The sequence below is a fragment of the Babylonia areolata genome, chromosome 13 (genome assembly GCF_041734735.1).
Source record: "Babylonia areolata isolate BAREFJ2019XMU chromosome 13, ASM4173473v1, whole genome shotgun sequence".
NCBI lineage: Eukaryota > Metazoa > Mollusca > Gastropoda > Neogastropoda > Buccinidae > Babylonia > Babylonia areolata.
The window spans coordinates 14,467,276-14,487,840 of NC_134888.1; the positions used below are offsets into that span (position 1 = coordinate 14,467,276).

Consider the following 20,565-nt stretch of genomic DNA (forward strand, 5'->3'; position numbering starts at 1 on the left):
CAATTGAAAGCTCCGTGGGAATACATTTGACCTACTTTCGATGCTAGTTACTTTCCGTTTCCGGCAACGTGCATTGCACAAAAGTTTGGCACAGTGCTTGTTGACAAGTGACGGCTCGAGTTTAAAATCAGAGATGCCACCAAAAAACAAAGGAGGAGCAAAGGGGGGAGGAGGTGGAAAAGGTGGTGGTGGAAAAGGTGGCGGAAAGGCGAAGGGAGCTGAAGGAGGGGGAGACAGTTCCTCGGGAAAATCAGCTAAAGGTGGAACTGCAGTCAAGGTAGGTTCACATCAGATCAAGCCAGATATCGACTCTCTTTCTAACAGGGCAATCTCCCCAAGTAATTGGCCAAATCGCGTCACATGAAACGCATACACATGAATTATAATACTAATAGTGCATGATAACATATCGCAACACATAAAAACCCGCTGTGTGTGTGTACAGTGTACCAACGCAATACTACAAATTGCAGATATGAACACACACTTGCGCGTGTGTACATGCACAAAAACGCCATCCCACAGGCACACACACTACACGATGATTTCAATAGTGGATAAAAGAAAAAGTAGGGTGGGTGGGAAGAGGCAGATAAACAGACTAATCAGAGTAAACCTTTTACAGACTGATAAGCTTTGAATAGTTTGACCAGTTGGCCTCAGTGTGACATGGTGTATGGTGTTGTCTTATCAGTTATTATGTTGAGTACTACTGCTACTGTACCAGTCTCATTACCCATTTGTTTGTGTGTGAGACTGGAGGAGAGAGAGGGGGTGGGGGGAGGGGACTGTTTAAAATCACACCGTTTTAATGAAATTTATACCAAATAACTCCTACATCAGGAAAATAAGAACAGCAAGTGAGAAAAAAAATATATATCTGCCAGTTTCAGAGTTTGTCTTCAGAAAACTGAAAAATCAAACCATGATTTGAGAAAACTACAATTCAGACCATGCTGTATAGTTTTAAACAACAGAAAAGTGCTGTTCCTCTGAATGAGACAAAGCCATAAAACTGCATGGCAGTAATGATGATGATAATAATAACGATGGTTATGCATATGTAGCCGTGTCCCGAGTGGTTCTAATAGGGTACGGCACAAAAGACTTAACTAAATGATTGACTGAATGAAAGGATAGACAAGATCCCACGCACAGGCCAGGAACATATAGAGGCCAGTCACAAATGGGTTTTTCTATTGTTTTATTTACAATAGTTATAAACTAAAGGAGAAGAAATAAAGAATAGAAGACTAGAACTAAGAGAAGAAATAATGAGAAGAAGACATTGAGAAGAAGACAATGAGAAGAAGACAGTGCCTGGAATGACATAAACAAATGTCATAAGCACAACATATCGGCACAAGTGAACAGTAAAGCACATGTATACATATTACATGTAAAGACTGTCACTCGGGTTTTGCATATGTGTGAAGACCAAACACTGACATCAAATGACATTCCTAATACATTTAAATGGTGCAGTTAAAGTGACTGAAGCTATGCTGACTTGGTGAAAGTACACCGGCAGTATAGATTAGATAAAGCTTATACTGTGTCAAAGTAACTCAAATGAATCAGTTTATCATGTTGCACTATACTGGAGTAAGCTGTATAGGAGAGAGCATGACAACTAAATTACAGTTATCAGACTGATACATATCAGGTGGTTTTAACCAATAACTGATATTAATCAAACATTATCTTGTAATCATAACAGCAGAATACTGCACAAATCTTAGAGTACTGAGAATCAGTGAAACACTGTAACCTTCATCAGTGATAGCAAATGAGAAAGAACGCATCACATGCACCCACTAGAATATTCTGGAACAAACTATTAGTGTCCAGAGACGTCACTGACTGTGACGTTAAGAAGAATCAAATGGAACACTGCCCAAGCATATGACGACATGGCGATTTTCTAATCATAGCAGAGCTGTGGCTAACATGTCAAAGCAATAACTGAACAAAGAATTAACTGAACATACTCATATGAACACAAGTACTGTGTTGAACAATACAATTTACAAATCAACACATTCTACACACTAGTACTTACAGCAATACGTAGCGAGGTGTCAGCCGTTGTGGGGGCACACACAACACAACACAACACACTGCTCGATGCAGCAAGAGAGAGAGAGAGAGAGAGAGAGAGCAGGCTCTGGTCAGATGACTGACCAGGTATGAAATGACCACTCATCATTCACTGTGCCAATTTATGCAAGTTTAGTGGACCGCAAAGTCCGTCACGTGTGCTTGCGAGCAGATCGTCACTAATCACGGAGAATCTGATGACAATTGTGTTTGTTTAAAGGTGTTCAGTGACAGATTTCTAAATGATTCCTGAACCGATTTACGTCGGATAAGTTGCAAAAGAAAGAGCTCAACACCTACTTTATAATGAGTATAAAATGAAGTGTTGGTTATTTAAGATGAATTTATAATCTTAATTTAAGTCACCTGAACAGGGTCAGTTTTAACGAGCTCGTCGCTGAAAATTACAAACTGCGTTAAATCAGTGTAACGTAGGCAAACATAAATGGAACAGACTTAAAGATGGAATTGCGACGATTCTGCCAGTATATAATACTTGTAGTTTACTGATCTGACAAAAGAGGTATTAATTAATTACAGTGGAACAGAAACACAAGTTTGCTCTCAGCCAGTGATGTACCGCGATGCAACACTGGCCGAGCAGGTGGTCTGGCCAGGACAAAATGATGTAAGCGGAGTGACGTCACACAATCCTGTGCGCGGGTTAGGAGGGAAAACTGTCGTCAGCTAATACAGCTTGTGCATGAGGCAAGCTAATACAGCTAGCTTGTGCGTGAGGCAAATATTGGAGCAAGCATAGCGCTTGGTCACACCTCCCCCCATCTTTTGAAATCCATCATCCGCGATGGTTAATTAAAAGTAACTCTTGTGAGCAGACTTAGCTGGGCATCAAACAAGAATTATCGGGCAGGTAAGGGAGATAATTTTGCTGATAACTGATAGCTAAGCGAATGTGAAATGACTGCAACATTCTTAGGAACAATACCCTACTTCTATATTCAAAGCGGCATTAGCCAGGTTAAGTTAAGAGTTTGGACTTAGTCGAATGCATCCTAACTTAACTTTGAAGAGTTTGATATAGAGAAGGGGTCCCAATTTGGTGAAATACACTATGAAGTTTGAATGCATTCATTTGTGTGCCTATCAATCTATCTATCTTATCACTGTCAGACGCACATGTAGAATAGCATACATGTATAATAGCATAGATTATGAACATACTTTGCATTGCTAAGACCTTGTGACAAGCTAGATCACAGGTTAACTAAGCAAGAAGAATAAGAAAAAAAACATAAAACATGAATTTGTGCAGAAATATCTGAAATGAAAACAAAATTAAAGCATGAACAGGAACATGAAAAACAAAATCAGCATTGCCTCAGTTCAACGAGAATGAAAAAAAAAAGAAACACGAGTGTTTTTTGCAGTGTCACTGTTCTGGCTGTATATTTCTTCACCAGTCTCTTCACACAGTCAGTGGTGCCCTGGATGCCAATCGTGTGGAGTGCCTAGGTGCAGGATCTGGTGGTAGTGGAGGCGGCTCTGGTGCAATTCGCAGGGTTGATGTCCTTGGTCTTGGCAGGGACCTGGTCAGCCACAAACCACTGTCACTGTCAGTGTCAGTGTCAGTCACTTTGTCGCCCTGGTGGTGCAGTGGGACCGGGTGAGTTGGCGTGACTGAGGGTGGTTGTTAGCTGGACCTCTGTGGTGCGGGGCTGAGTTCAGGTGGGGACACACGTGGGACCACAGCGTCAGGTGTGGTGCTGTGGCACCTCCGTCGTCTGCGTCTCCTGTGTCTCTGGTTTGGAGCTGGTGCAGATGGCGTTGGACCAGGTTGCTCAGTGTGTGTAGGAGCGACACACTGGTTGTGGGCTGGAGCTGCAGGCTGGTGGTCAGCATTCAGTCGCCTGGCCTTGTAGCGTCGCTTGTGGCGACACTGGTTCTCGGTGTGACCGGGCCTCTCACACCAGACACAGTGTGGAGGGTGTGGGGTACGGTCAGCAGCACAGCGTTGAGGATGAATTGCTGGTTTTGGAGGATGTGGGCCGTGTGCTGGCATGGGTGACTGCAGCTGACGTCGCAGGCTGTTATTTTCAGCTGCGAGCGTGGCCAGCTGAGACTCACACAATCCTGTGCGCTGGTTAGGAGGGAAAACTGTCGTCTGCTAATACAGCTTGTGCATGAGGCAAGCTAATACAGCTTGTGCGTGAGGCAAATATTGGAGCAAGCATAGCGCTTGGTCACACATAGGGCTCAGTGAATTGAATAAATAATGATAAGTATGACAAAAAGCTTTTCTTGTTTCAGTTGCACTGGTGCAGGTGTCAGTTTACAGCAACTAGCAAGAGCCTAGTTGCAATGGCTCATGCAACTGCTCTGTAATTGTAAATAATGATATTTATTGTTTACATAATAATCCGTGTGATAATGTTTATAATGGTTCTAAACAGTGTTTTATGTTTTGCTTAGATTAGAATTGTGTTTTGCACATTTCTGGCAGAGAATTCTTTTACATGTATTTATTTTACATTTATACCAGGTTCGCCACATATTGTGTGAAAAACAGTCAAAAGCTCTGGAAGCAATTGAGAAGCTGAAAAGTGGAATGAAGTTCAATGAAGTTGCTGCCCAATACAGTGAAGACAAAGCACGCTCAGGGGTGAGTTTATGTGGTGGTGTTTTCCTTCACTTTATCGAAACATTCTTGTCGTCATATGCTGTCAGTACTACTGTTGCCATAGAATGAGAAGACAATGGATGTACTGCAATGTATGCATATGGTTTGTGTGACATATGCATTATATGTTACGCTGATCTGAATATATTCTCATGTTTTTTACAGTTTTCAAATAATTGTCTTGACATTTTGTAGTGATTTACTAAACTGGGCTAGAGGACAGTAGTTACATTCAATGTCTTGTCGATCTTAGATTGTAGAGACAGGCGCTGTGGCCAAGTGTTTAAAGCATTGGACTTTCAGTCTGAGGGTCCTGGGTTTAAATCTCGATATGGCGCCTGGTGGGTAAATGGTAGAGATTTTTCCAATCTCCCAGGTAAACATATGTGCAGACCTGCTTGTGCCTGAACCCCCTTTGTGTGTATACGCATGATCAAATGAGCACATAAAAGATCCTGTAATCTATGTCAGCGTTCGGTTGGTTACATAAACAAGAACATACCCAGAATGCATCCCCCCCACCCCAAAAAACAGAGTATGGCTACCTACATGGCGGGGTAAAAGCGATCATACATGTAAAACTGAAAACCCACTCGTGTACACGAGTGAACGTGGGAGTTGCAGCCCAAAAACGAAGAAGAGACTGTAGAGAGTGAGTTCCCCATGTGCAGCTTAAACAGATGAGATAATACAATCTTGTTCCCAGTCAGTCTCCTGTTTTATGTATACCCAAGAACACAGATATAAAGGAAAAAATGCTTCCCCCCCCCCCAATTTTTTTTTAAACCACCTAGCCAAATTGATATGATGATAATGATATGGATACCTGTATAGTGCCTATATTCGGTCAGATACCAAGCTTTAAGCGCTTTACAAATACGGAGTCATTTGCACAATAGGCTGTCTACCTGGGTAGAGCCGACTGACAGCTGCCATTAAGCGTTCATCAGTAATTTCGCATGTCATTCAGTCAAGTTCCAGTCACGCACATATATATATATATATATATATATATATATATATATATATATATATATATATATATATATATATATATATACAGACATGTAAATTTTTATGTGTATGGCCATTTTGTTTATTCACCCCGCCATGTAGGCAGCCATCTGGGTATATTGTTTCCATAACCCACTGAACGCTGACATGGATTACAGGATCTGCGTATTTGATCTTCTGCGCACGTACACACACGAAGGGGGTTCAGGTACTGGCAGGTCTGCAGATATTATGTTGACCTGGGAGGTAGGAAAAATCTCCACATACCCACCAGCACCATTTCTGAGATTCCAATTTGGGGCCCTCAAATTGAAAGTCAAACACTTGAACCACTGGGCCATTGTGCCCATCGCATGGTGTCAGAAGTCTGTATATATGGTTGCAGATTTTGGCTTTGAGCTCAGCTATCAAACATTTGTATCAGCTGGTTGGATGGTGGCTGCATATCATTGTAGCCCACCGCAATATTTTTCATTTTAATTTAACATTAGCATACGAACAACACATACAAGAGCCTGCACACACAGCCTCACACACAGCAGACGTATACCAGCTCTGCATGTGTTTACATATATGCCCATGTGCTTTGTCTGAAAACATGTGCACGTGAAGGGGAACAGGGACAGTAGAATGCATCTTAGACACATGAATGCACACATGCATGCGCCCATACACATACACACACTTGATCATAACATACTCCCATCAGTTTGTTCTAAAAACACACACACACACACACACACACACACACAGGCACACACACAGGCACACAGACAAACGTACCATTAACCACCTGGAAAGATCAAGAAAGTGAATTCTTCTGGTCTTGTGAATGACCTTTCTGTGATGTTGAGCAATCAAAGTGTTTGGTATTTGGGCATACAGTGTACGTCAACTCAGCATTAGCACCTGTGTTTCATTGCAGTCATGGGCTAAAAAAACAAAGTGTCTTTAAATGCTTGTCATTGATGTCTGTTCAGACTTCATGATTTCAACAAGAATGATCAGTAATTGTATATAGATCAAAATGTACTTGAATGATAGACATTATGACGGATGATTTTCAACTGTGTGTTGGTAGGGTGACCTGGGTTGGATGACCAGAGGCAGCATGGTGGGACCTTTCCAAGAAGCAGCCTTCCAGTTGCAGAACAGTACCGTCAATGATCCTGTCTACACTGACCCCCCAGTCAAAACTGTCCATGGCTACCATGTCATCATGGTGGAGTCCAAGAAATGACTGCTGTTCACTTCTGTTCGGGTGGGGAAACCTCACACACACAGACACACACTCACACAGATACACAAACACACACACTCTCTCTCTCAAAAAACGCACCAGTAGAAATATGTACACAAACATACATCACTATGTACATCACATTTATAGACATTAAATGATTAATTCTCCACCATAGATGAGCTACTTTCAAATGTGCAAGCTTTTAAATGTGCAAACGCTTTCATCCATAGATGGGAATCTGAGATTATAATGAAAAGTGTGGACACTGAAAAAAAAATGCATTCACTTCAAAGAAATATGGGTAATATATCAGTAACCTGATTTGGGATTTCATTCAAAAAGAATGAAATACTATGAAAATCAAATTTAATTACACATACTTAACCGCAAATCAAAGTATATGCAGAACACATACTTCTCTTTGGCATTCATCAGTTCTGTACCATTCCGTACGCTGATCCTAAATGGAAATTTAATATTACAGTTATTTATTTCTTGTTTTGCCTGGTTCAAGGTGCAAAACAAGAAATGTTTTATGTTGTTCAAATGTGGCATTTCAGTCAATAAAATTGAAAGTCATGAGTTAGGGGACACCAACAGTATAGTGCAATGTCAACATGCTTTGAACAAGTATGACCAGCATTTAGCGTGCACTGAATACAATATACATTTCATACAAATTCATTTCTGTATCTTCAATTATTTTCATCTTCAGATCTGTGTGTTTGAGAAGAAATGCCTGAGAATAACATAAGGGAGATTTTTGTTGGAAAACATTGTGTGAACAAGTGCAAAAGGAATTGAGTGTGTGTGTGTTTCTGTGTTGAATCACCATTTCATGGTCAGACTAAATAATAAATGACGTTTCCCTGATGGAATGTTTTGGTGTTGTGTGAAATATTGCACAATAGCTTTGTTTCCCAGAACAGTCTGTCGTTCACATTTTATCTGGTTTATTGTCTTGGACAACATGGGTTCAGCTGAAGTAGGAACTAATTATAAACACAAACATATGTAGACATACAGACACAACACTGACAACATGTTTTAATGTTCCTAAGATTTTATATTTCTAATTTGTTGGGGGTTTTTTGTTCCGGGAAAGATGTTTACATCATTTCATTTCTTGTTTGTTGGTTGGTTGGTTTTATGACATTTTCTTGACATTGAATGCTTTGCATTGTTCAGTCTTTTTCAGTGTAGATTTTGCTTGGCACTGAATGACTGATTAAAACATGTACAAATATTCAGGCTCTCATGTGTGTGTGTGTGCATGTGTGTGTGTGTGTGCGTGGGTGCTATGTGTATGCATGTGTACAGTTTGTTGATGTCGATCATCATTCTTGTAAAATTATGTAAAAAATTACCCCCCAGAGTGATATATTTACATAAATAGGTACTGTTAGATTTGTTAACTGATTTCATTTGGACTTGTTTGTGCAATGCTTCTGACTCCAAAACACAACATGCACATGAACGGATGGTGCAATATGGAGTGGTAGCCAGTGGTAGCTGCTGACCCTGAATTAAGTAATAGAAAGCTGAAGTTCCTTGGTTCAAGTCACCACCTCTTCCTCAAAAGCTTGAGTGGTGGTTTGGGTACTAACTTTTGAGATGAGATGATAAACTAACGTCCTTTTTGTACCATGCACTTACTTCAAGTTAGAATTAAAAAGATATGCCTGTAGGTTTCCTACGTTGTCCAATAGGACATTTGTTATAGTTGTTTGATGTTGGCATTTATAACGTTTCCATTTTTCCCTAGCGTTGTCTCTCCCTACCCCCCAATCCATACACACACACACACACAGAGTTCTTCCTCCTCCCCCTCCCACAATCCCTACCCCCTCCATTTTATTTGTTTGTTTTTTGTTGTTGCTGTTTTTTGTTGTTTTTTTGTTTTGTTTGTTGGTTGTTGTTTTTTTGTTTTTTGTTGTTGTTTTTTGTGTCCAATATCACTTCAAGTGGAAAGACGTTAAACGAAAGACGACGACACACACACACACACACACACACACAAGGCAGGGAGAGAGAAGGAGAAATAGTGGTGAAGGGGGGCATGAACAGTTTCATGCATGACGTGATTAACGTACACATCGTGGTTTCCGAACAGCACCCTTGCATTGATCAAACAACTATCGTCTACAGCGGAAGTGAGGAACAGTGCTCCGCCCCTTTTCTCTGCACTGTGGGCCTGCTAACCTATTGATGTTATTGTCTGAAAGTGATTCTGAAGCGACTGGACAGTTGAATGACACACACACACACACACACACATATATAGATAGAAGATGATATATAAGTTCATACTTGTGTGTGTGTGTGTTATTTAGATAGAAGATGATATATAAGTACATACTTGTGTGTGTGTGTGTGTGTGTGTGATTTTTATTTCTTAAAAAATTTTTTTTTAAAATTCTGACAGAAATCTGGGTGCATCTTTTGATTCAGCTCTATCCGTGCATGATAATATGTCAGTAATTCATGTCAAACTGCAAACTTCCAACTGAGAAAAATCAGTTCCATTCGAGCGAATCAGACTGCTGAAGAAACCACTCGGTCAGCTTGTCTGTTCCTTGATCCTCAGTCGCACTGACTACTACAATTCACTACTCGCTGGTCTGCCCTCTGATTTGATACCACGCCTTGAGATGATCTTGAACAATGCTGCCACAATCATTCTCAGTAAAAAATTAAAAAAAAAAAAAAAAAAAAAAAGGGAACATGTTACCCACTCTCTTGCGTCAACTTCATTGGTTACCCATCCAGAACAGAATTCAGTACAAAATCGACATAATATTGGCTCATCGCCACTTCGAAGGTTCTCTCCCATATTGCCTATCATCTAGCCTTAATATTTACACCCCTTCCAGTTCTCTCATGTCTCCTGGAGAAAAGCTCCTTCCAGTCCCGAAGTAAGACCTGCCTGGCCTGTGGTCAGACTATCATAGTCTCTGCCAATGTCTTTGTCTTGTAGTAGTGACCCGTACCGTTTACACTGTGACTACAGATGTTGGCCGAGCACATTCCAGAACCACCAGTCTCACAAAAAAAATTTAAAGAAAAAACAAGAAAAAAAAGTAATGACAAAAGTTGCCACGGAAAAAAAAAAAAAAAAAGTGTCCATAATTATCATCATGATCATCATCTGCCTTAGTACAGCAGCAGATGTACTGTAGCGCATATGGATTTGTCCAGCGAACGCAGGCGAGCGGCGTGGACGCCTCCTTGATAAAATGAAAATGAAACTGACGTGTTCTCGCCAGGGAACAGAAACCAGTTCAGAAATCCGACGGCTTCTGCCGGCTTCGTCATCTATAATTATCATTAAGTTTGATGCTGAATCTATCAGTTGTGGTTTGCTCATTGGGTTTTGTATTGTTTTTGTATTTTCACAGTCCTAAATAATATATCCATGTGGTCAGTCTGTGTGCGAGGCTGGCTCAGTACAGTACCCCTAGGAGGCGGGGCGAAGAGATGAGTGGAGATGCGGGTGGTTGATGGGATGGGGGTGTGCGCTCAAGTGACCGCACATGTGCGCTCGTATTTGTCAGTGTGTGTGTGTCAGTTTAATTCACGAGAAAAAGTGGACAGAGTGAAAGAGAACTTAGCCTGTCTCACACTAGAAAAAAAAAAAAAAAAAAATCAGGAAAACCTGTAGACAAAGAATAAACATAGGTCCAGAGATTACACTCCTTTGCATTTCAGTAACACACTTGAACCGTTAATTTCTGTATACGCCAAACTTTTTTCTTTGATTTACAAGACGTAGACAGAGTGAAAGAGAATTAAATGTATACTTTGGTTACAAGTAGGCCTGATAAACCATCGAATTCAAAACTCTGATATGGTTTGAGAGTTTCAAGTTAATTGGTGGCATTTATAAATCTGTAAATGTATTCACACACAAAAAAAAATTAAAAACCCAGTAACACCCACAAAACAAAATACCTTCACTTTGTTAGATATGTTCTATAGGTTTTGTCTGAACAAAAATTAAATGTAAGTGTTTGCATTCTAGCGACGTAAATTAATGTAAAACGTTTCCTATGTCGGGCCTGTTTTATAACATATACAGAAGTGCACAGCTGTTCGCATTTGCACACGGTAAGCGAGGCGCTCCTCTCAGTTCATTTGTACTGTCGTTATCAGCATGTTTGTGCAGCGTACAGCGGGCATGGAAGAAGCTGAGAAGACTGGACTCCAAATCAACATTGGGAAAACAGAGGTCATGAGGGTCAACAACAAGAAGCAAGATCCAGTGCAACTACACCAAGAGAACATCAAGGAGGTTGACAAGTTTGTCTACTTAGGCAGTGTTGTCAGCAAAGACGGGGGGACGGACGAAGACATCAAGAGCCGTATCAACAAAGCAAGACACGCCTTCAACACACTTCGACCAATCTGGAGATCGACAGCCCTCTCAATCCGCAACAAGATCCGGATTTTTAACACCAACGTGAAGTCGGTTCTACTCTATGGCTCAGAGACGTGGAGAGTGACAAAGACCAGCACCCACAAGCTTCAGACATTCACCAACAGATGTCTAAGAAACATCCTGAACATCAGATGGCCAGAGGTTGTCTCCAATGAAGAACTCTGGAACATGACAAAACAGGCCCCACTGGAGACGGAAATCAAGAAACGGAAATGGGGATGGATAGGCCATACACTACGCAAGCCTGCAACAAACATCACAAGACAGGCTCTTGATTGGAACCCACAGGGGAAAAGGAAAGTTGGCCGTCCGAAGCAGACCTGGCGGAGAAGCATTGAGGCAGAGACAAGGGCGGCCGGAATGACGTGGGCTGAACTGAAGAAGACCAGCCAGAGCCGGGTGCGTTGGAGGAGTGTTGTTGCGGCCCTATGTTCCCCAAGGAATCAAGAGGAATAAGCAAGATAAGCACAGCGGGCATGAGCAGAGCGTGCAGAGGGCATGGGTGGGGGGTAACCGCGCAGGTACACAACAAAACTTGTCCAGCCTGGCAAACCGAGAAAAACACCGCGACAACTCCCCTGAAACACGCTGAAGAACTCGACCTGACTGCGCGCCCGTGTGTGTGTGTGTGCATCTGTGTGTGTGTGTGTGTGTGTGTGTGTGTGTGTGTGTGTGTGTGTGTGTGTGTGTGTGTGTGTGTGTGTGTGTTTCTATCAATTTGTGTGGATGTGCGTGTGTTACAGTGTATGTGTGTGTGTGTGGAGGGGGTCAGAGGGGGGAGGAGGGTATGTGTATGCGCAGAGAAGAATCGAGTTCTACAGGGATGCACCTGAAAATGCAAAACTAATTTTGAACATATCAAAGTGGGTGTCTAGTCAAATGAATTTGGTAGTAATATCTGCAACTGGCTCGGGTAAGCAGGTTTTGTAGATACTGTGGTAGCCAAATTATTGTGCACTGTGTATACACACGCCCGTACACCTCCTTTCTCCCCACTAACCCCCCCACCCCCCACTCCCCCATCCTCCCTTCTGATATCATTCAATTAAAGTGGAAGGACTGACGTTATATTGACGACATACAACACTCCTTCGGGAGTGGTTCGTACTCTGTTGGTCCCCACCTGCACCCAGCTCTCACTTACTGATGGCTCCCTGTAGCTGCTTGCATGCAGCTGCTCCCACCCCCCAGCCCCCGAGCAACGTCTTTGACGGGTCCGGGCTTAACGAAGTGAGAGATTCCGACGGGACTGAAACCCTCGGTATGTCAGTGTGAGGTGGCGCTGGGCTCAGTGGCAATTAACACATAGTGCTTTTTCATAACAATTGAAGACAGGTTGGAAAAAGTCATCAGTTGAGCGGCCACGTGGGGTGGTGGGTAAAAGGGACAAGAAACACAGTTTTAGCGACATGTACAACTGAGACTAAACTGACCGACAGACTGAAAACAATTTCGACAGACGAAACACACCCACTACATGATGACATTAGTAATCGACGGTCAGACAGAAGTAGCAGATTCAGAGCTCCACAGACGGGGCGCAATAGCTGAGTGGTTAAAGCGTTGGGCTCACAATCTGAGGGTCCTAGGTTCGAATCTAGGTGCGAAACGGCGAGAGGAGGAGAAAAAAAAGGACCAGGAGAAATTATTACCCTCTATCAAGGGAAATGATATGTTGTTGGCTTTCCAGATATTTTGAAGAACATGTCGCATGTCTTTTCTTAATGATACAATTCAGGTGCAGGTTCAAAGGGGTCATCCCTATGTTTCCCAAGGTCTATGTTCTCAAAATTTCCCTTTACCGTTTCACCCAGTTCAAAGTCCCCCCAGGCCTATGCCCCCACCCCACACACACCCCTCCCACCCCATAGCTCACTATTGGCCGGATTTTTATTTATTTTATTTTATTTTATTGTCTGCTGGTACGTGTGCTGTATAGTGTTTTTCGTGGGGTTCCTGCAGCTCTACTCTGAAGTGTTTCCTACATTCGACTTTCGACAATTTGTTCAGACTATTACTTGTCAATTAGCGCTGTTTATTTTGTAGAAATACAACAACTGATTTTGTAAATTCTGAGAAAATGATTTGCTTTGCTTTTAAACAAAAGGTATAGAAATAAACAAATAGATATAAGAACGTTATCAATTTATTTTCCAGTATCGAGACCAGGTGGCTGATTTTGTTCGTCCGGATCAAAATCGTGTGCAAATTATAGCCTCTAACGGGCTCGTGCTTTCTCGCCACTGTTTTTGTGCACTGATTTTGTTTTTGTTTTTATTTCGCATTCATTCTTAATTCCTTTTTCGTACTGTTAATTTTCTTCGAGGTCCGATTAAGGGTAGGGCCCATTATTCAAGTGTACATGTCGTCATCCATTGTTCCTTGGCTCTCACAAGACCTGTAGTCGTAAGGAATGATTTACTTTCTACATGTTTATAAACTGAGATAAAGCTTTATATGTATACATATGCACTGTTTATTCATTTGGATATCTATACAACATTACATAGCCTACTGTTTTCATCACCTTTAGCCTTTGTCAGATGGCTGGCGTTCTCAGCATGGCCAAGTCTTATTTGCCCAAAGGAGCTAAACGGTTGGGATACTGTGTCATGAACTCTCAGTTCTGTGGGTTTGTCTTTGTGTGTGTGTGTGTGTGTTTGGTTGGGGTTTTTTTGTGTGTTTTTTTGTGGATGTGAAAGTTTTGTGATGAAGCGGTTGAGCATGTATTTGGTTTAACAGTCCTGATATGGCTCTGTGCAGTCGAAGCAACAAGAACAAGCCTAGGACATATCAGTCTCAGTCTCCTTTCACTGGACCTTAATTCTTACAAACCATCTTAGCTTCCTTTTTCCCCCACACGTTAATCTTTTGTATCAGAACCCAACCCCACCCCGTCCGCCCCGCCCCACCCGCATGCATGCATGTGCAGTGAGACAGAGAACACGCACACACAACACACACAAAACGCTCGCACACACAGACTCGCATACACACACAAAGGAACCAGTCCGATGTCGGTCTTAACTGACGTTCTAAAATCTAATATTTGAACATACTTTTTTTTAAAGGGCGATAAATCAATTGCGGTATTTGCAGTGAGAACGCTATTTAAATCATATTATTCTGGTGTATCTTGGGCATTCAAAAAATCTTTAAGGGCAATAAAATATTCTTTTTAAGTCCGCGGTAAAGGAGATGTGGCTATCGCCGCAATCACACTGCAACATTTAGCCGTTTTCTCTAGATCTAGATAGATGTACAAGTTTAGTTACACCCGCCGGGAATGTAGTAGGACACGGTCAGGTCGATTCAATTTCTCTTTTATGTTCATTCTAGTTTTCTAGTTTTAAAGTTGATATGAAAATTTAGTATTTTGTTAAACTAATAACATGTAGAGCCAAGTACAAGTATTTCTAAACGTCGTAAGAAGTGAAAAGGACTTCATTTTGAGAAAAGTCAAGACTGGACATTTTTTCGTTTCATCGTGATCAGTTCAAGGGTATTAATTCGCATGGTTTACAATTTTTAACTGTGAACTCTGACTGATTTTGTGGATATTTTTATAGCAGTTTGGGGCATAATCCAGTAAGTGATGAGGCGTTCACAAATCTTTCTCTGAATAAATATTTAATGGTCTCCTTCTCCAACCTTCCATTACATGTTATCGTGTATTGTCCATTGAAAATAGGATTGAACGGGCAGATCAACAACTTGAAACAAAATGGCGTCGTTCGCGAAGAATATGAGCACGCGCTTTGAATGTGTATAAATTGATTTTTGCCCATGACCTTCAGGGCTCAGCCAATAGATCTGTAAAGTCCACTCGTATTGATTTTAGTATTTTCCGAAAAAGACCACTTGGGCGAATGAACATAGTGAAAGCCCTGTATACTGAGTAAAACGCACAAGCTTTTTATGTATTGAGTATAATTTCAAAATGTAATGTTTAAGATGAGAAAGATCAGTTTAAAGCAAATTAAGTCCCCTAGCATTAATTACAGATTAATTTCCCTTTTTTACTATCTGCACCAAAACGTTTGCAAAATAAATAAAACTTTCATGCTTAGCAAAAGAAGTTCCTGTTTGAACAACAACAAAAAAATGATAATAATGACTGCTCTTGTTGTTATGTCAGAATATCAGATCAAAGTGCCAAGTTTAGAGAATACAAAAAATATAAATATAACAGTAAATGCAGTTTGCATATAATTTGGCTTCTTTTTTTAAATTTTTTTGTGCCCATCCCAGAGGTGCAATATTGTTTTAAACAAGATGACTGGAAAGAACTGATTTTTTCCTATTTTCATGCCTAATTTGGCCGGTGTCAACTGACAAAGTATTTGCAGATAAAATGTCAATGTTAAAGTTTACCACGGTCACACACACACACACACACACACACAGACAACCGAACACCGGGTTAAAAAATAGACTCACTTTGTTTATACAAGTGAGTCAAAAAAGCGGAACGCACTGCCGTGAAGCTGCAAATTAGTTCCCAAGTATGGCCCGGGTGTGGGGTTGGAGGTGGGAATTCACCGGGTGTCCTTCCAGTTAAATTGTATACAGCAATAACAACCAGTCTTTCAAAAGAACACTCAGTGTACGATATGTAATATTGGCTACCTGCCTACCTTAGCCTGAGCTTACACTGTAGGCCTACTTAATGGCCGTAGCGGTAGCCTACAACTCATCGGAAAGACACAATTCATTATGAAAGCCCTTCACTAAAAGACAGCTACTGAATGTCAATTTATTCTGCGTCTCTTCAGTGGCCATGAGTAACCGATAGGCACCGGGGACGCCATTTCAAGTAATGCCGCACGTGACTAATATTCCTTTTCGTCAACTGATCATGAAGTGACACTGATAGTCCAAACCGGCTGAACGTCTCAACGGCTGTCTGTCTCCGATCACTTGACAGCACTTGTAACTGACTGCGTGTTCTCAATCAACATGTGGGGAAAAAAATCACTGGCTTAGAATTAATGTGCCGCTGATTTCCACTACATTTTCTTTGGCAACATAATTAATTTTAAGGCCGCTACCAAGGCCAGAGACTAAAGATGCACGGAAAAGATGAGCCGGCTATAATAATAGGCGATTGCAGATCGTAAATGATGTAGCTAATGTCAAAATTATCAGTCTGCCGACTTTGCATCCAGTTACATGATATCTAATCGTCCGTGGTCCTGGCCATGTCGCAAATAAAGCCAGTCAGACCCTTGGCTTCCTGCGACGAAACCTCAAGGTTGGCTCAATTGCCACCAAGGACAAAGCCTACAAGGCCCTTGCGCGCCCCCAACTACTGACTAGAATACGCATGCGAAGCCTGGGACCCGCACACTGATAACATCCAGTGCCTCGAAAAGATACAGAGGAGGGCCGACCCGCCGGGTGGTAAACCGCTACCGCCAAACATCCAGTGTGGGAGACATAATAATAATAATAATAATGGTATTTATATAGCGCTGGATCTTGTGCAGAGACAAATCAAAGCGCTTTCGCACCAGTCATTCACACGCATGCATAACTCTAATACTGTAGAAACTAAAGACAAGGAAGGGCAGGCAAGGGAGGCTATTTTGGGAAGAGGTGGGTTTTAAGGCCAGACTTGAAAGACCTGAGTGTGGAGACTTGACGAAGCGAAAAAGGAAGTTCATTCCAATCGCAAGGTCCAGAAACAGAGAAAGAACGGCGGCCAATAGTCGAGTGTTTGAATCTGGGTATGCGTAAACAGAGTGGATCCGAGGCCGATCGTAGTGAGCGAGATGGAGTGTAGAGGTGAAGGCAGCCGCAGAGATAGGAAGGGGCAGTTTTGTGAATGCATCTATAACATAGAGTGCTGATCTTGTACTTTATTCGGTGTGAGACAGGGAGCCAGTGGAGATGTTGCAAAAGAGGAGTGATGTGCTCAGATCTTTTCTTTCTGAGGACGAGTCGGGCAGCAGAGTTTTGTATGCGCTGAAGGGGCTGAATGGATGAAGCAGGCAGACCAGACAATAAACAGTTACAGTAGTCAAGGCGAGAGAGAATGAGAGAAACGACAAGTCTAGATGTTGCGTCAGTGGACAGATATTTCCGGACGGCACTGATGCGTCGCAGTTGACAGTAACAGGACTGACATGTCTGACTTATAAATTTTTGCATGGACAGTGTATTGTCAAGGACAACACCGAGGTTCCTGACTGACGTGGAAAGAGGGATGGATGTACTGCCAAGTTTGATTGTGTCAATTGTGATGGAAGACAGTTTTTGTTTAGTTCCTATGATCATTGCTTCAGTTTTGTCCGCGTTCAATTGTAACTTATTTCGAGTCATCCAGTTTTGAATGTCCAGGAAGCAGTTGGATAATGCTTGACCAGCTAGGATGGCCTACACTGGAAGACCGGCTAAAAAGAAAACACGCCTGGCCATCATTCTCAAATACCACCGCGGAGACATGATCATCGACATCAACCACGCGCCAGAATTACAACAACCAGGACATAACACCAGCCGATCGAGGCTCCCGAGAATACCGGTATGGCACAGAGCCCTGCTACCGAAAACCACCAAGGAGCTCAACAAGCTCCCACCTGAGGCAGTAACATCAGCCTCAGTGGCGGGCCTCAAATCCGTCATCTGACCTTACCCACCCCACCCCCTTCTCCAGTTCCCTGCCCCCCCCCCTCCCCTTCCCCATCCAATCCCCATATTTTCCCTGCCCTTCCCACCCAATACAAACTATATAGGGCCTGCCTAGAGGCCTGAAAAAGTGAGTATGGTGGCCCCTACTCCCTTCGCCCTCACCCCCCCACGCCCCTGCTCCCACGCCTCCCCTGATAGGCCAGCACTGACTGCATTCCCTACAGAGCAGCAAACCGGAACGACCCCTCATCCCCCACCTTCTCTCCAAACCAAATTATTATTTCAGAATCTTCAGCTAGTTGAAGGCGGGCAGTTATTCAAGAAGAAGAAGACTTTGGCGAAGAACTAACGAGTTGATTTATAGCTTGCAACACTGATTTGGGGTTCTCTTTTGAGGATAATAAGTCTCGGTAATATTCAGTTCTTCTTTTCTTTGCCGTGCGCTTATGTGAGATCATGAGAGAGAGAGAGAGAGAAAGAGAGAGAGAGAGAGCGAACTTGCACCAAGTTACAAATAAGAGTTACGCGTCACCAATATAATGACGTAATTTCCTGTTTTCTGATGATCATGAAACAGTTCGAAAGCTCGTGCTTATAATCTGATAATCTGGAGTTTGTGGCTGACATATTTTTTGTTGTTGTTGAGCTCCGGTCGCATTGGAGGAGTGCAAAATACCGTTTCACATCTTATTGTTAAAATAATTATCCCACCCGCCCACTACAAAATAAAGGAGCTGCTGAGCCACACCACCTTATTCTCAGAAACCCAGAATCTATTTACGTCAGGACGATAAAGTGTGTGATAATCTACGTAAAAACAACACATTTGAAGCGTAAAAATAGACAAAACAAAAGCTGGAGTTATCTCCCATCTAGATGACCACGAATGAGATGGTCGTTACCGGATTTGTATCCAATGTTTGGAAATTTTTTTTGGTGCTAATACTTGACGGGTACTTGATTTTGTTTTTGTGTAGTTGTTATTGTTGTTGTGTATTATTTTGTTTTTTACTAGAAAGTGCGGTTTTGTTCTATAAACAAGAGAGACCGTAGGTTTTAGGATATAATCATGTGTAATCGTTAGTTTTGTCGTTCTGTTCGGACTGCATGCATTGACGGTGAAATGACGCTTGTGTGAACAATGGTAGGCCTAACTGTTTAGTTAGCGAGACGTGTAGTGTGGATTGTGATAGCAAACACCCTGCTCTGCATAGTCAGTACTTGGGTGTATGCTGCTGCCGGGCCTCTACTAAGGTATTTTTCAGTTATGTGAAACAGGCCATTAATGGCATTATTAAAAATTTAGATTTATGCAGTGGATGCATATAAACTATATCTACTGTGATGAGGGAAAAGTGTCCATTTCGATCACAGCTGTTGCCTACTAACGGAACTTTTTTTTTCTCACATTCGATTATGGGGGGTCAAGTGAGAATAAGATAATCGGTAATTTCCAGAACTGAATCTGGAACCAATTAAAACTGACGAAAAAATTCAGAAAGAACGGCTCCACTGATGGTGAATGGTAATGTTGCTTCAATTATGCAAGAAAATTACCTTAATCAAAGAAAATAGGTCCCTTCATTTAGGATACTAAAATAGGAAACTGCACAACGGGGAAAATGCAGTCGCCATCATGCACACCCATGCCCTTGCTGACACTGCTGAAAGACTGTGAGACTTGAAAAGTTAAGTTTCCAAACTAGATCCAAAAACACTGAAAAGAAACAAATCACCAGCTGAGTCTGCTGTAGTTATGATTGTTACCAGACCTAATGCCAACCAAAATTCAGATTGGTTTTGGGGAGTCCAAGTAAAGAAGTGGCCAGGAAAAAAACAACAACAAAAAATTAGAAGAAGCAGAAAAAAAGAACTGGAGTTTGTAGCTGGTGAGAATACTGAGATGAGTGCAGTGAGTGAGAATTAAATCAAGAATCAGAACAGACTTAACAGGGCAATGCCATTTCAGGTTTTTTAAATTTTATTTTCATTTTTTATTTGAATTAGGAAACATCTTCCAGTTCTATCAGAAGCATCAGTTCTTTTTTTCTCTCCTTGTAATGCATTATTTGCTGAGATATGGAAGGGCAGGTACTTACACATAGCTAACAACCAGGAAGCCCCTTTTTCCTCCACTTCAAACAGCAGGGATTTCTTTAATTTGTGTGTACTCATTACACCCACTGCCTCACCTCTCCATCAGTCAATGAAAATATATTACATGTTGTTCTTCTGCAGTTCATGGTCTACTGTAAGAGCCTCATCAGAATTAGACCCCCTCTAAAGAGTATAAATTGTGTGTGTGTGTTTTTGTTTGTATAGTCATATCCGCACAGATTGTTGTTGTTGTTAGCTGGTTGCCACCACACAGAAGAAGGGGCAGAAGTTTTCCAGCTTTAACTTGTTAGCAGCTTAGCAGCCAGTGTCCTGCATATGTTGAATGAAATATGCACAAGTGAACACTAACATGATTATACTGCCTGTACTTGGAGCACTCCA

The 20,565-nt window shown here is 41.8% G+C and overlaps 1 protein-coding gene across 1 annotated transcript; it reads left to right on the plus strand.

Annotated features, from left to right (window-relative positions):
* Nucleotides 1–67: 67 nt before the first annotated feature.
* On the plus strand, nt 68–8,246 carry LOC143289080 (peptidyl-prolyl cis-trans isomerase NIMA-interacting 4-like). Its single transcript, XM_076597919.1, has 3 exons — nt 68–277; nt 4,601–4,720; nt 6,834–8,246. The coding sequence occupies exons 1-3, from the start codon at nt 134–136 to the stop codon at nt 6,990–6,992; spliced, it is 423 nt and encodes a 140-aa protein (XP_076454034.1). The 5' UTR covers nt 68–133; the 3' UTR covers nt 6,993–8,246.
* Nucleotides 8,247–20,565: the final 12,319 nt, after the last annotated feature.